The sequence below is a fragment of the Sporobolomyces salmoneus genome (assembly GCF_050403485.1).
Source record: "Sporobolomyces salmoneus JCM6883 DNA, S_salmoneus_JCM6883_v1_ctg28, whole genome shotgun sequence".
NCBI lineage: Eukaryota > Fungi > Basidiomycota > Microbotryomycetes > Sporidiobolales > Sporidiobolaceae > Sporobolomyces > Sporobolomyces salmoneus.
The window spans coordinates 216,272-231,117 of NW_027481135.1; the positions used below are offsets into that span (position 1 = coordinate 216,272).

The window sequence follows — 14,846 nt, forward strand, 5'->3', positions numbered from 1 at the left end:
CAACCTCTGTCTCGCGAGTTGACCGGTCCGTCGAGAGAGAGAGAGATCGAAAATCGAAAATGGAAAATCGCGAAACTTTATCGTTCAGCGTCTATCCTTGAAACCTGCTGAGCCGAATCCGTACGACCACATCATCTCATGAGCCTAGCTTCGTACCGACCCAGTCGAAAGCACTCGATCCGTCTCTCTTGAGCTCTCGAGCGATGCGACGAATTGGGGAGAGTCAAAACACCTCGTTACCACCTCTTGAAACAGCCTTGAACGAATATACAGAGTTCGATAGGGTACAGATCAATGATCCCAAGGGTGTCAGAAAACGTTGTCAGAGTCGCTCGTTTCTCTCAACACGAACACTCGGAAGTCTCACGAAGCTGCGTTTTTCGAGCAGTGCTTTCCTCTTCGCTGGTCGTCAGCTCGCCCTCTCTCACCGACGGCCACTCTCAACGCATCAATGACAGTAACCGATAAACAGCTTCCTCAATGCAACAAACAAACAATCATGCAAAAACTTCCCATTTTTTCTCAATCTCCTCGATCTCCTCGCGTCTTAGCGACCCGGCAGTTTCCTAATCGCCCTCCTCCTCGGTGTCGTACTTCCATCCGTACTTCCTTCTCCGCCTCCAGCTCCTAACGCTACAAATCACACAAATCTCTCCAGTCAGCGAGCCAATTTTCTTTTTCTCGAAAGCGGTTCGAAAGCGGGCGAGATGGGATGAGAAACTCACAGAATAACCCAGAACCACTCGGTGTTGATCCAGTCGGAGTAGTCGGTTGTCCAGCTGCCGATGAAGGGGCGCCGAAGGAGAAACCGCCCCCAGGGGCAGTGGAAGAGGAAGGAGCGGTTCCGAATGAGAAACCAGTATTCGTCGAAGGAGCGCTCGGGGCTGAGGGAGTAGAAGAGGAGGAGCCGAACGAAAACGAGGGTGCAGGAGGAGGTTGTGTCGTACCGAATGAGAATCCACTCGATGTTGAAGGAGCGGAAGGAGGAGGAGGAATTGAAGAAGTGTTTGAATTTGAACCGACTGAGAACCCTCCACTCGACTGTACTGGCGTTGACACGGATGGGGTGGAACCGAAGAGTGAAGGAGTTGAACTAGATGCGACGGCGGGAGCAGGAGGAGGAGGAGGGTTTGATGAAGAAGATCCGAAAGAGAAGGAAGGAGTCGAATTCGAGATGACTGGAGGGGCTGGAGCCGGTGTCGAGGCCGTACCGAAGGAAAAGGAAGGTTTCGAGGGTTCTTCGGATTCCTTCTCAGTTGGAGCGGAGGGAGGGGCACCGAAACTGAATCCTCCTCCCGTGGTCGTATTTGTCGAAGGAGTCGATTCGATTTTCTTCGTTTCGATTGGAGTCGAGGTCGTTCCGAAAGAGAATGAGGGAGCAGGGTCAGATTTCTTGACTGTTTCGACGACAGCGGGACTAGGGGCGGAACCGAACGAGAATCCACCTCCTCCTCCTCCCCCGAGAACGGGTTTCGTCGTCAATTCTTCCTGAGGTTTCGGCACTATCGGAGCCGATCCAAACGAGAAGGAAGGAGTTCTCTTCTCGGCTTCAGTCGTAGTCGAGCTCGAAGGGGCAGAAGGAGTCGAACCGAATGAGAATAAAGGTTTCGCAGCAGTCGGAGGTTCAGGTTTCTTTTCTGTCGATGGCGTCGATGTCGAGGAACCGAGACTGAAAGAGGGTGCTGTTGGTGGGTCTTTCTTCTCGATCGAAGGGGTAGAGCCGAAACTGAACGAAGGCGTAGAAGCGGGTTTAGGTTCCTCTTTCTTCGTTTCTGCCGGTTTCGATTGAGGTTGAGTTTGTCCGAATGAGAAACCTCCGCTTGCTGTCGTCGCCTTCGGTTCCGTTACTTTCACTTCCTCCGACTTCTTCTCCGTCGTCGTTGTCGTCGCGGGCGTCGGTAAATCATAATCCCCCAACTTGATCCTCTTCTCCCCCGCTCCCTCATTCTGTTCCTCCTCCTCCTCAGCTTCCTCTTCCGCTCGTTCCCTACTAGCTAATTTCTCTCTAGCTCTTTGAGCGATCGACCATGCTCTCCTAGCGGGACTCTGAATCCCCGATCTTGCAGATGCTGCAATAGACGGTAATCTCATTCTACCAGTTTTCGTCACTAATCCATCTTGCTGCGAAAGACGCGGGGATGCTGGACCACCACTACCTGAAGCGGAGGCGGCGAGTGAAGATAGTGATGAAGTAGAGGAAGAGGTCGAAAGGAGACGGGAAGAGGAAAGAGAGTGGTGAGTTCGCAGAGGTGAATTCGTACCACGTGAATAATAAAGTCCAGGTTCTTTCTCTTTCCGAAGGGGAACCTGTACACTCCAAAACTTCCCAATCAGTTTCTCCGTTCTCTCGTTCGTTCAAGCTCAACTCAGCTCGAAGAGAGAGAGAGAGAGAGAAAACTCACGACCGCCGAAGTTAGATCCTCCATACTCTGATCCCCCTTCCCTTCCATTTCCTTCTCCTTCTCCGCCGCTTTCCTGATCGCTTCCTCCTCCTCCCACGTAACTTGCCAAGCCAATTTTCGTCCCTCAAACAATCGTCTATATTCGATCTCGTCAACCCATTTCTCAACGATCACTTCATGCATCTTCGTCTTGTCGGGGTGTTTTAGGTCCCGGGGGAGTCGGTATCGGGGTCGGAGTTCGCGGTATTCGACGAGTCGTTTTTGGATTGGAGAGCGAGAGCGAGCCGATTGAGAGCGAGCTTGAGAGTGAGAGGGAGATTGGGAGGAGGGAGAACGAGGAGGAGGTGGAGAGAGTCGGTAGTAATCTCCTTCGTGGTTTTGCCAGATTTCACCAATCTTCCTTTCGATTGGTTCTGAGTCGTCGACACCGGTTGGTCGAGAGGGGAGTTTCGAAGAAGAGGTTCGTTTGGAAGAAGGAGTTTGACGAGTAGTCGTAGTGGGTTTTAGTTTTCGAGCGGATCGGGAAGAAAGTTTCTTCTTTCCCACCGACGAAGGAGTCTGACCCGTACGCTTGATGGATGAAGGTGGTGGTGGGGATAAGAGATCATCATCACCCATTAAATCGAAATCTTCTGAATTCCTCCTCTTTAATTTTTCCCTAAACCTCTTAATACCTCCCGTCGTCGTACTGAGAGATCTCTTCGATTCTTTACGTTCTAGTTCCTCCTCCTCCTCCTCCTGGTGCTGCTGGGCTTCGGTTTCGTCGAGTGATTCGACGTCGGAATCAGCATTCCTTTCCTTCCTCGTCTCTTCAATCTCTGATTGATCGACGACAGAATCCAGAGAGACTTCAGAGATTCTTCGTTTGTCCCGTACGGACCCGGTTCCAATCGCTTGTTGTTTTGGTTTTTTATTACTTCTTCTCTCTTTCTTTCCTTCTCCTTGTCCGGCTTCTTCGGTGTCGGAGCCTGAGGCTGAGATGGGTGGTGAGTCTCGAGAGGAACGTTTCCTCGTATTAGTAGTCGTGGTCGTTGCTGTAGAGGCGGAAACTGAGGGAGTCGATCCAGTTTGTTGTTGTTGAGTTCGTCGTTTCTTCTCCTCCGGTTCGACTTCCTCGTCGGAATGTTCAGTCCGCTTAACTCCCCTTGACACCAAATCCCGCTCCTGTTTTTGTTCTCGTTCTTCTTCCTCCTGATCAGTAGTATAGTCTAGATCCATTTCCTCAACGTGACCTTCATCGGAGGATGAAGAATTGAAAGTATCGAATTTCCCCCTCTTCCTTTCCTCCCCCTCTCCAACTACTGGTGAATCAATCTCCTGTTGACTCCTCTTCTTCGACCCATTCCCACTCGTCATTGTCGTTGATGGTTGTACTTGTAGAGCTTGAGGTTTTGGAGGTAAAATTGAATTCCTCAAACTTGAGGGATTCAATGTCGCCCTAACTTGTGATTGTGATTGTGAAGGAGCAGGAGCGGGAGAAGCAGAGGGACGTTGGAGCGTATATGAAGAAGAGGTGGAGGAGGAGGAGTTTCGACGTTCGAGCATTTCGGGACGTTGCAGTTGAAGAGGTGTGAAGGAATTTCGACGACGAGAAGAGGGCTGCTGCTGAGAAGAGGCATTTCGAGAGGTTGAACTTGCGGATGATTGGGGTGGAGGGCGACGAGGAGTGTTCTGAGTCGGGGGGAGGCGTTTCCTTGCACTGTATACACGCGAAGGACGAGAGAGACGAGAGAGCAAAGATGATGAGATCACTTCTCTCGACTTTTCAAAGAGCGGGATGGACTTACCTCCTAGCTACCTTCTTCTCTTTCCCATTCCCTCCGAATTTGAGGTATCCAACCAAAAGAGCGATCAAGTAGATGTACCAAGGGATTTTCGAGATGAACCACCAAGTCAAACTTCCGACGGACCAACTACTTGATCCGGTTGGAGAGGATGATGGTGAGACGATTCGGATTTGTTCGATCGCTGACATCCTCGCGGACGAGGGAGAGAGAGATGAGGTAGAAGGTGAATGAGAGAGTTGTGATTCGTTCGCTCGCGTGAAGGTTTTTGGCGCCGATGAAGCCGATCTTCTCTCTCGTTCCGCCTCTTCTTTTCTCGGCTATTGTACACTCAACGTCGAGTGATTCAGCACCGTCCACAAGCTCATTCACGCAGCCGCCTCTCAGTCACCAAAACTCAGTCGATCTTCCCCGGTCCCGTTTGAATCTTCGCCATCATGTCCGTTCCCGTCTCCCTCCCGTCTCTCTCCTCTCTCTGTCCACTGACCCCTTCGTCGACCTGATGTAGGTTATCGACTCTCCCACCTGATCACCCTCCCATCCCAACCTCCTCAACAACTCAATTCCCAACTCGACCACCTCCGGCCTGCCCCATGTCGCAGCTAGCTTATACACGTCCTAGTAGTCCATCTGATGGAGCGGGTCCGTACGCTGGAGAGGTGTTTACTTTGGGAACTAGGAATTCAAAGTTGGCTATGGTGAGAACTCTCTCTCTCTCTCCCTTCTGTCCTCTCGGAGGAGCGGAGCGAGGAACGTCTGGAGGGAGGGAAGAAGAGGAAGCTGGGAAGCTGATGGGATGGGATGGGTTTGAACGGATGTGGATTAGGTTCAAACGGAAACTGTTAGAAGGGAATTACAAGAGAAATGGCCTGGTTGCGAAATCAGAATTCTAGGAATGGTACGTCCTCCCCACTCCCATCTCTTCCCTTCTCTGCTTCTGTCTGTCTCGGTGGGTGGCTCTGACGAGTGAGTGTGGATGGGAGGATAGACTACGTTAGGGGATAATGTTCAAACTCAACCACTTTATACTTTTGGAGGAAAAGGTCCGTCTCTCCCTCCTCTTCTCTCTCGCGCGCGTAACACGAACTGATCAAGATTGGGAGTGAGTACAGCGTTATGGACTAAAGAACTCGAAACTGCTCTCCTCCTGTCCCAAGTCGACGCGATCGTTCATTGTTTAAAAGACGTACCCACAGAGTTTCCTCCCGGTTGTCAACTCGGTGCCGTTTTAGAACGTGAAGATCCATTCGATGCGTTGGTCGTTAAGAAAGGTTCGAGGTTTCAAAGTTTGGAGGAAATGCCAGATGGAAGTGTGATTGGAACGTCGAGTGTTAGGAGAGTTGCGCAACTGAGGAGAAGGTATCCTGGGTTGAAATTTGCCGATGTCGTAAGCCATACACATACACTCTCTATCTCTTCTCACGGTCTGAAGTGGAAATCTGATGAAAGAACGAGCGAGCGCGTGCAGAGAGGGAACCTAGGAACTCGTTTAAAAAAACTGGATGATCCTTCTTCCACCTACACTGCTTTAATCCTCGCCTCTGCCGGTCTCCTGCGTCTCTCTCTAGGACATCGAATCACTTCTACTCTCTCACCTCCGATCCTCTACCCGGCAGTAGGACAAGGTGCTCTCGCGATCGAAATCAGAGAGAACGATCAAAGGAGTCAGGAGATTATTGGGTCCCTCGAGTGTTGGAAAACCAGTTGGATGACGAGGGGGGAGAGAATGATGTTGAAAGTACTTGAGGGAGGATGTTCGGTGCCGGTAGGGTGTGAGACGAAATTAACGGGGGTTTGGGTAAAAGGTGGTGAGGGGGATTCAGTCGCTCAAGTCGTCGAGACACCGAAGAGGACGACCAAGACGAACGGAGCAGGAGGAGGAGGAGGTTATTTCAATTTGAAGACGACTCAACAATTGAAAGAAGATGAGAATCGTTTAATCATTCCGAGTCCTCATTTATGTCCTCATCACGATACTCCTTCCTCCTTACACTACGCTACCCTAACTCTCACGGGTACCATCACGTCCTTATCGGGGTTATCTTCGGTCGTTTCGACGATTAGTAGGAAAGTTCATTCGGTAGAAGATTGTGAGAAAGTTGGAAGAGACGTCGCTTTGGAATTGATAGAAGGGGGAGGGAAAGAGATCCTAACAGAGTTAGGGAGACACGTTAAAGGTACGTCTTCCTCTACTCTCTCTCTCTCGCTGTTCGAAGCGACAGGTAACTGACAAAAGATGAGGGACGAGTAGAAGTAGGAGCCGGAACTGAATTCGATGGAAGACCAATTCCGATCTCAGTCCCATCTTACACGTCTCATCCAGGGGCCGTTGAAATTCCGATTCATCCGGCCGATCATGATCAAGCTACGGAAGAAGTTTTGAGGGAAATGCATCAAGTTTCGCCGCCTTCGACGAATGGAACGAATGGGTTCGCGTTATCAAAGAGTCCGAGAGCGAAAGTATTCAAAGTGGGAAGTAGTGAGGGGCAGGGGAAATGTTTGAGACCAGAGGGATGGTAGACGAACAGAACCGAAAGACGGAAGAAAACAGATTTTGTATTTTTATGTGAATTCGACTTTCCCTCTCACTTCTCTTGCTGCGGGTACGAAAGAACTGAATGCTCTCTCGTGCTTAAGCTGACGTGACTGAGAGAAAACATTACGCTAATAAGCCATTGCGAAATGCAGAGAAGAACAAAACGAAAATACACCCCACAAAGTTCTCCTATTTCCTTCCAGCACCGTGTTCCCTCTCCTCTCCTCAAGCAACCGACCAGTCGCGTCGCGAGCGTGAAATGAACCAGTCGCCGCGCTGCGGTGTCTATTGTTTCCAAAACAACATTGGATGTTTCGTATCCCTCCCCTTCTTTTCCTCCTTCGTCAAACTCCTCCTTCGAATCTTGTACGGATTCGCGTAACTTGGTCGTTTAGGTAACCCTCGTAGGAGGTCTTGATCCGCCCAACTCACTGAGCGTCCGGAGTTGCCGCCGCCGCTAACGTAGGGATCAAATTTACGTTCTCGTTCGCGGTCGAAAGATGAGGAGGAACGAGGCACGTTACTGAGAGGAGAAAGGTTTGAACGACGCGAAGATGGATGGAGGTGAGTACGGGGAGAGGAGAGGGAATTGGAATTGGAATTGAAATGGGATGGAGAGTGTCGATGGGAGAAAAGTGAAGGTTTTCCACCGAATGAGTCGGGTTCCTCCTCCCCATTGAGCGAATAAGTCCTGTCGTTCTCGTTCGATAACGAGTCTTCTTCCCTCGATCCAAAGTCCCTTTCCCCATCCTCATCCACCCTGTTCTCATATTCTATCCGTTCCCTCAATTCCCTCTGTCTTTCCTCCACTTTAAACCGTTCCATTGATTTTTCCTTCGCAATCTCATCAGATCGTTCTAGATGATCTTCTAAGATTCGTTCCATTCTAATCCAAGGTTTCAAATCCCCATAAAACCTTCTCCTCGAAATTTCTCTTTCCCTTTCCCGTTCATCTAACCGTCCACCGAAATGTCCAGACTCCTCGAGTTGTCGAACGTGTAGTTCAGTTCGTTCCCGATCGAGTTGAATCGATTCACCGATACTAGAAACGAGGGATTTAAAACCTTCTTGATCGGTCGAAGTGATTCGAACTCCTCTAGATTGTAACTCTTCGAATCCTTCCAAGACACTCTCGAGATCCCCCTCGGAAAGGGTCCAGCGAGTTTCGAGGACGGATAGGTAGAGACGAGAAGTACAGCCGAGGATGTAGGAATGAGCGTTGGAAGAAGCGAGGGAAAAGATTCGGAGCGCTAGGTGTGGAGAGGAGTGCGTGTCGCGCAGGAGATGGAAGAGATGCTGTAGGAGGGGAGGGTAGAGGGAAGAAGGGACGGCGATGCGAAGGAGAGAGGTGTCAATGAAGAGAGAGGAGGTGGTGGAGGGGAGTCCGAAAATGGAGGAAAGGGACCAGTGGAAAAGGGATTGAGGGGAAGGGAAGGAAGACATGGTCTCTTTGAGAGTGTCGAGCTCTAGGAGTTCGGAAGGGGTTAATTCGCGCGATTGGGAGGGGGCGTCGTAGGTTAGTAGAGAGGAGGAGGGAGAAGAACGAGATGATTTCGAGAGTTTCTTTTGCAAGGCGGTTTGGATTTGTGAGACTCCATCTTTCGTTCCAGATGATGATGTTGATGGTGTCAAAGTACCGAATAAGTCGAATACTCCTCCTCCAGAAGAACCAGACGAGGAGGAAGAGGTAGAAGGAGTTGAAGCTTTCGATTTTGGAAGGATTTCTCCTAGTAAATCTGCGAACGCTTGAGCTTCCGAATCGGTTAGGAATTGTTTCTGTCGAGATCTTCTCACTGGTGTAGAGGAACTCGAAGTAGAGGAAGCTGGGATAGAGGAGAGAGGGGAACGAGAACGAGAGTAACTTGAGGAACTGGATGAGGAAGGGGAATCGGAGGAAGAAGTCGAGAAGGCATCTTGTGGTAATGAATATGGCGTACTGTATACTTGGAGTGTCAGTCAGAGTTGGTATGAGCGAGGAGAGGGAAGAAAGAGGAGTTTACGATGATGAAGTCGAAGATTGACACCAACATGCACTCGTACTGAACGTTCTCCTCCCTGTCAGTGTTCTCAGTAATGTTCTCTGCATTCCCGTGCCGGTCTCGTCGAAGTCGAAGTGGTCGTCGATGAGAGAGAGTCAGAAACTCTTCTCTCTCTTCCTCTCTCTTCTCGCTCTCGACGATGACTGCTGCTCCAAGTCGACTAGTTCACACACTAGATTTCCACAAAGGCCCAGTTCACGTCTGTACCTACAACACTGGATCTACCTATCTCCTCTCCGGAGGTTCCGACCGTTCGATCAAACTCTCAAACCCTTCTACCGGAACTCTCATCAAGACGTATTCGGGAGGACATGCGTACGAAGTGTTGAGTATTGGAGTAACGAAGGATAATACGAAGTTTGCGAGTTGTGGAGGGGATAAGAACGTTTTCTTGTGGGATGTTACGAAGGGAGAGATTGTGAGGAGGTTTGGAGGTCATTTGGGAAAGGTTAATGAGTGCGTTTGGAATGAGAATGATCAGGTGTTGTGTACTGGATCGTTCGATACGACTGTAAGATTATGGGATGTCAAGTGAGTCTCTCACTCTCTCTTTCCAGCGACGAGTGCTCACGATTGAGCTGGCGCAGGTCATCGAATCGTTTACCGATACAAGTATTGCAAGATTCAAAGGACTCAATCACGAGTCTCGTAGTCAAAGATCATTTGATCGTCGCTGGAAGTGTCGATGGATTCTTGAGAACTTGGGATTTGAGAATGGGTCAATTATACAAGGATTTCTTTGATCGTACGTCCTTGTCTACTCTCTCCTATTATGTTTCTCGCTGATTAGGTCGTTCGGGCGAGATTAGAACCGATAACGAGTCTCTCCCCTTCGAAAACTTCCGATTCCTTAATCCTCCTTTCCCTCCTCTCTCAAGATTCTCCACATTCTTCAATCCCCTCCCAACCAGCCTGTCACCATCTTTTCGATCTCACTCTCGGTACTTCTCTCAATCAATACGTTTCGACTCTACGAGAAGGAGGATACAAAAACTCGAATTATCGAATTCAATCGACTTTCTCTGGCAAGTCAGAGGAAGCGATTTATGGAGCGGACGAAGAAGGGTACGTCAGGAGTTGGGATCTCGAGACGGGGAAGGAAAAGGGGAAGGCGTTCAAGGCGCATGAGAGGAGTTGTTTGGGAGTCAAGATGCATCCGAAAGAGAGGAGAATGGTTAGTTGGGGTCAGGATGGGTTGATCAAGATTTGGGAGGATTGAATGAGGGTACACCGACGAGTGAGTCGTAAAAGGAGGACCGGTACGAACCACCATCGCACAACTTGGAAGATGGATCGCCTCGAACGAATGACCTCGAATCTTTCTTTCCCTTCCCGTCGCCCGCTCTCTCTCTCTTTCATACGACGCCCATCTCACATCGCTCGCTCAAGCTCGGATCACGAATCCACCGAACCCTTCGACTAACTCCATCGTCAAAGAAACGACGCTTTGACCCTTCCTCCGGTGCGAATCCTCGGACTGGGCTCGTGTGCGAACGCACGTCTTTCGCAGTTCGGCTCCCTTTCTCTCTTTCCTTCCTTCTTCTCCCTCTTCCTCGTTCGCCTCGAACCAACCCTCCACCAGGGCGATTCAGAGATGGAGCACCCCAGGCTCCCAGAAGACTTTGCCGAGTTCGAATTGGAGGACTTCATCGCCTACCTCAAAGCGGAGGATGGAGGTACCATGCGACAACATAGGCGGGATCTCGATCGGTACTTACGCAGACGAGGTCGATCTAAAGAGGAAATCGCAGAATGGGTCACGGATGTCGAAGCCAAGTTCCCGGCGAAGAAGGATTTCGGGTTCCAAGACGGGAGTTGCTGGCTCTACATCAAGCGATTTGTCAAGAATGGTTCACGAACGGGTCTGCAAAATGTTACACTTCCAGTGAGTTCACGATTTTCTTCCGTTCCTCGTTTCCCACCCTCGACGGGAGTCAGGTCGTTCCGGATCAAGTTGACAATTTGTCTCATTGCGAGTAGACTATCTACAAGGCTCGACAAGACCTCGTTGAGACCTACTGGGGAAGAGTTCAGGACGCCCTTGTATCGGCTAACTTATCGACCACTTTGGTCGGACGTGAATGGGAGAACCTTATCGCTCATATCAAAAGGGAGGAGCGAAAGCTTGTAAACGATGAAAGTTGGTATAGAATCTTCGCCGTTCTCCGTTGGCTTTGGGAGATTTTTCCTCACAGGACACAAGCGGTTAGTCGTCGCACTTTCACTACTGCGTTCTCGCCTCGTGACCGAGACTGAATAGAGACTGTCATAAATCCAGGACTCGGAAGCTTTCCGACGCTATATTCTGACCGGAACGATCAAGACAAACCAAGTTCTCGCGAAAATGGGTCTCGAACGTCCCGAAATTCCGCTTACGGTTCTTCCTAACCTAACTCGTCCTCAACTTCCTTCCCATCCATACTCGACCACGTCGTCTTCTTCGGTCCCGGTTCTACCTCTCGCTACTCTCACGAGCCAGACCACTCATGATCAACAGCACAGATCTGTATACGAGCCTACTCGTCGCCCTCCTGCTCCTCCTCCATATTCAATTGAAGCACCACTACCTGAGTACGAGGAGGTTCTGACGCGTACTCCTTCGTACGCAACCGTCGCGCCTGCAACTCGAGCGCAAGCTTCGGCGTCGACTCGAACCAATGAGCCTGGTCCTTCTTCGACGTCGCGCCCTGGAGGGTTCCGAGCTACAGTTCGCCGACGATTCTTCGGACGACACGGAGACAACGAATTGCACAGTCTCGGTCAATCTCATCGTCACTTGTCGGCTCGTCAACTCGTCGTTTACGGAGATGGACTCTGAAGTGCGAACCTGAACGCGAGAAATTTCTTCTCTCGGTTTCCGCTTTTTGTGAGCTCTCTCTCTCTCTCTCACGAAGCCTTCCGTCGATCTCGCTGACTCCTTCGACTATCGCGCAGATTTCTTTCTATCCATGAACTCGTTTGCGTAACCCACTTTCTCGTCGCTCAATCAATAGACCCTTTCTCTCACCTCGACGAAGAAATTACGCTTTGACCCTCCATTGCTACTCCTCGGCGAATCGAGAGGCGTAAGCTTTTTTATCTATTCACGTTGCTCAGCTCGCTCTTCTCTTTCTCTTTCTCTCCCTCCTCCTACCCCTTCTTGCGAGTCTTCGACTCTGTCAAGATGCGTCCCAACTTTCCTCTAAAATTCGCCGACTTCGACCCCTTATCCCTTGTCCACCACCTCGAGCAAGTCGATCAAGCTAAAGCGAGGGAACGAAGGGATCAATTCCAACAGGCTTTACTCGAGAAGGGTTTTAGTCCGCCGTCGATTCGGCACTGGACGGAGGTCGTGGAGAGCTTAGTCTCGACGAAGCCGGATTTCGCCTTCGAGAACAACTATTACTGGAGGCAGATTAAGCAGATGCTTGAACGCGGAAGACCGAGGAAAATCCTCGAAGCGGTGAGCGAGCGTTTCACATCTTTCTGACGACCTTACGCGGAACGATACTAGCTCACGTGTTGTGTATCTGTAGAGCATCTTCAAGGGCAGGAAAGAGACTGTCGATTCGTACGCCGAGCAGATCTGGAACGTGATCGAATCGGCTGGATTGGAAGACGATAAGCTCGAGGACGAATGGATCAATATGTTCAAGGTGATCAAACAGAATAAGCGCGAGTTAGAGAACGATGAGAGTTGGTACAGAATCTTGGCGACGCTCGTTTGGGTGTTGGAAACTTTCAGACGAAGGAGAGAAGAAGTGAGTTCCTCTTCTCCTCCAATTTCCAGTTTAACTTCACAAAGAGGGAGACTGAATGCAAGGATCTGTCGTGTAGAGTAGGGGTGATTTCAAACAGTATCTCATAACCGAAGAGATCACTCCGACCGAAGTTCTGCAAAAGATCCGTGACTCGATTCTGCGCATCTCTCCTCCTCCTCCTCCCCCAATTCTCGCCGATCAATACACACATTATCAGCGCCCTACTCATCCATATTCGATGACATCGACTCATATCTCTGAACCTCAAGTCGTAACGAACTCGATTCGAGCGCTTCGAGCGCGATCGCCTCCTCCGACTTACGATTCGGTCCTCGCTGCACCTCAACCGCCTGCGTCGGCTCACGACTCAGCCCCGCGAAACAACGAGGCCGTTGGTGAGCCATCGTCCTCACGTTCTCGAAGATTGAGGGCTCGAGTTCGACGATTTCTTGGAGGAAACGAATCAAGCAGTCTTTCTCATTCTCGTCAACACCTATCGAATCGTCAACTCGTCATCTACGGAGCAGGTCTCTGAAGGAGGCGAAGGAGAATGATAACCGTTCGGTCGGGGTTTGCTTTGTGTGAGTCGTTCTCTTTTCATCTCCAAGCGTTTCTCTCCGATGTCGCTGATTCCTTCGGCTTGCGCAGACTTCCTTCTTGCTATGGACTCACTCGCCTCAAACTATTCTCCCATCATCGTCTCTCGATCGACTCGATCAGATCATTACGCTTTGACCCTTTCTCCGGTGCGATCCCTCGGATCACGATGGGGCCCGAGTGCAAACGTGCGTACCGCGTGTCGTTCTCCGTTCGTGCTGACCAACTCCCTTCTTTCTCTCTTTCTCTCTTTCTCTCTCCCTCCTCCCGCTTTCTTCCCCTCTTCCCCCTTTTCCGTCGCCTTCCCCTCGAGAACTCGCCGAGGATGACAGAACCCAATCTCCTTGAAGACTTCGCCGATTTCAACCCCGGCAGACTCATCAATCACCTCGAGCGAATGGATCGAAACAATGTGCGAGAACGCAAGGAGGAACTCAAGCAGGCGTTACGCTACCATGATTCACTAATTCAATCTTGGATGAACGAAATCGAAGGCTGGTTCCCGACTAAGCCGGACTTTGCATTCGCAAACGATCATTATTGGAAGGACGTTGAGGAGATGGCGCGGGACGGACACCTACGAGCGCTGTTGAATCCCGTGAGTGAATGAATTCCACTGGTCTCTTTCTTCGTTTCTTCATGGGAGTGACCTCGCACTGACTCGAATCCTATCGTGATAACTTGCCGAGTGTAGAGCGTTCATGATGGGAGGAAGTTCTGGGTCGACTACTACGCCAACAACATCCTTAACGAGCTCGCAGTGGCTGGATTACCAGTCGCTCAATTCCGCCGATTCGAGACTCAATGGACCAACCTATTCTACACCATCAAGACGGATGAGCCTAGCCGCCTAGAGGATGATTCGAAGTGGTACAGGATCCTTGCGGTTCTCGTTTGGATTTACGAGGATTTCTTCGGCAGGAGAGATCAGGTTAGTCACGTCCTCAATGCTCCAGCTTTTCGTCGCAATTGAGCTGAATCAGACTCGGGGAATGTAGGATGCATTGGTATTCAAGCACTACCTAGAATCGGGAACAGTCACGCCGAGCCTAGTTCTCGAAAAGATGGAGCTGTCGTCTCTTCTCCCGTCTCTTCACCATCACGAGCAACTCCCTCCGCCAGGATACGACGTACCGATCGCTCATATCCCTCAGCCTCGTACGCCACCAGCTCCGGTCCGAGCGAGATCGCCTCCTCCTTCATACGAATCGGAATCGGAATCGCGCCAAGCTGCGACCTCGTCCCATCCGACACCAGCCCGTCACAAACATCAAGCTCCTCATCAGTCGAGGCCAACTCGAGGCTTTCGGGCCGGAGTCCGACGATTGTTCAAGCCGAACGGAGGAGCCGCACAAAACGAATCGAAAAGTCTCGGTCGTTCTCGTCGACACCTCTCGAATCGTCAACTCCTCATCTACGAGAATGGTCTTGAGTGAACTAGAGGAGGAGACTAGCTACCTCACGGTTTTCTGTTTGTTGTGAGTTTTCTCGAAACCTTTTCTCGTCGCTTCGACGCTGATCGCTTTTACTTGCGCAGATTTGCTTCTTCGCTGTAGACTCACATGCTCGAGCCCACGTTCGTCTCGCCTTGTCATTCGATCTTCACCTTCGTTCTTCGTACGTTCGTGCTCAGATCGTCAAGTTGATCGGGCTCAAATTGCGTGGAGAGAACGTTTTCGAAAGGGAGTTTGCTCGTCCTTCGTCTGTCTCTTTCTCTTTCATTCCTCTCTCTCTCGTCTATAGCATCG

At 50.5% G+C, this 14,846-nt stretch overlaps 7 protein-coding genes across 7 annotated transcripts; 5 read left to right on the forward strand and 2 right to left on the reverse strand.

Moving 5' to 3' along the window:
* Positions 1 to 547: 547 nt before the first annotated feature.
* JCM6883_005741 (uncharacterized protein) lies at positions 548 to 4,377 on the reverse strand (the record flags this gene model as incomplete). The annotated part of the gene is made up of 4 exons (XM_076632639.1): positions 548 to 633; positions 726 to 2,307; positions 2,403 to 4,101; positions 4,190 to 4,377. 4 exons carry the CDS (start codon positions 4,375 to 4,377, stop codon positions 548 to 550), a joined length of 3,555 nt encoding a protein of 1,184 aa, XP_076487437.1.
* Positions 4,378 to 4,623: 246 nt separating this feature from the next.
* On the forward strand, positions 4,624 to 6,706 carry HEM3 (hydroxymethylbilane synthase; the record flags this gene model as incomplete). The annotated part of the gene is made up of 7 exons (XM_076632640.1): positions 4,624 to 4,646; positions 4,695 to 4,884; positions 5,013 to 5,084; positions 5,175 to 5,229; positions 5,299 to 5,573; positions 5,655 to 6,363; positions 6,438 to 6,706. The coding sequence occupies 7 exons, from the start codon at positions 4,624 to 4,626 to the stop codon at positions 6,704 to 6,706; spliced, it is 1,593 nt and encodes a 530-aa protein (XP_076487438.1).
* A 301-nt stretch (positions 6,707 to 7,007) lies between these two features.
* Positions 7,008 to 8,808, reverse strand: JCM6883_005743 (uncharacterized protein; the record flags this gene model as incomplete). Its single annotated transcript, XM_076632641.1, has 2 exons — positions 7,008 to 8,658; positions 8,723 to 8,808. 2 exons carry the CDS (start codon positions 8,806 to 8,808, stop codon positions 7,008 to 7,010), a joined length of 1,737 nt encoding a protein of 578 aa, XP_076487439.1.
* Positions 8,809 to 8,900: 92 nt separating this feature from the next.
* Positions 8,901 to 9,980, forward strand: JCM6883_005744 (WD40 repeat domain-containing protein; the record flags this gene model as incomplete). Its single annotated transcript, XM_076632642.1, has 3 exons — positions 8,901 to 9,292; positions 9,349 to 9,506; positions 9,571 to 9,980. The coding sequence occupies 3 exons, from the start codon at positions 8,901 to 8,903 to the stop codon at positions 9,978 to 9,980; spliced, it is 960 nt and encodes a 319-aa protein (XP_076487440.1).
* Positions 9,981 to 10,355: 375 nt separating this feature from the next.
* Positions 10,356 to 11,579, forward strand: JCM6883_005745 (uncharacterized protein; the record flags this gene model as incomplete). The annotated part of the gene is made up of 3 exons (XM_076632643.1): positions 10,356 to 10,646; positions 10,742 to 10,966; positions 11,040 to 11,579. 3 exons carry the CDS (start codon positions 10,356 to 10,358, stop codon positions 11,577 to 11,579), a joined length of 1,056 nt encoding a protein of 351 aa, XP_076487441.1.
* A 345-nt stretch (positions 11,580 to 11,924) lies between these two features.
* Positions 11,925 to 13,036, forward strand: JCM6883_005746 (uncharacterized protein; the record flags this gene model as incomplete). Its single annotated transcript, XM_076632644.1, has 3 exons — positions 11,925 to 12,203; positions 12,277 to 12,501; positions 12,578 to 13,036. The coding sequence occupies 3 exons, from the start codon at positions 11,925 to 11,927 to the stop codon at positions 13,034 to 13,036; spliced, it is 963 nt and encodes a 320-aa protein (XP_076487442.1).
* A 387-nt stretch (positions 13,037 to 13,423) lies between these two features.
* Positions 13,424 to 14,534, forward strand: JCM6883_005747 (uncharacterized protein; the record flags this gene model as incomplete). The annotated part of the gene is made up of 3 exons (XM_076632645.1): positions 13,424 to 13,696; positions 13,793 to 14,029; positions 14,097 to 14,534. The coding sequence occupies 3 exons, from the start codon at positions 13,424 to 13,426 to the stop codon at positions 14,532 to 14,534; spliced, it is 948 nt and encodes a 315-aa protein (XP_076487443.1).
* Positions 14,535 to 14,846: the final 312 nt, after the last annotated feature.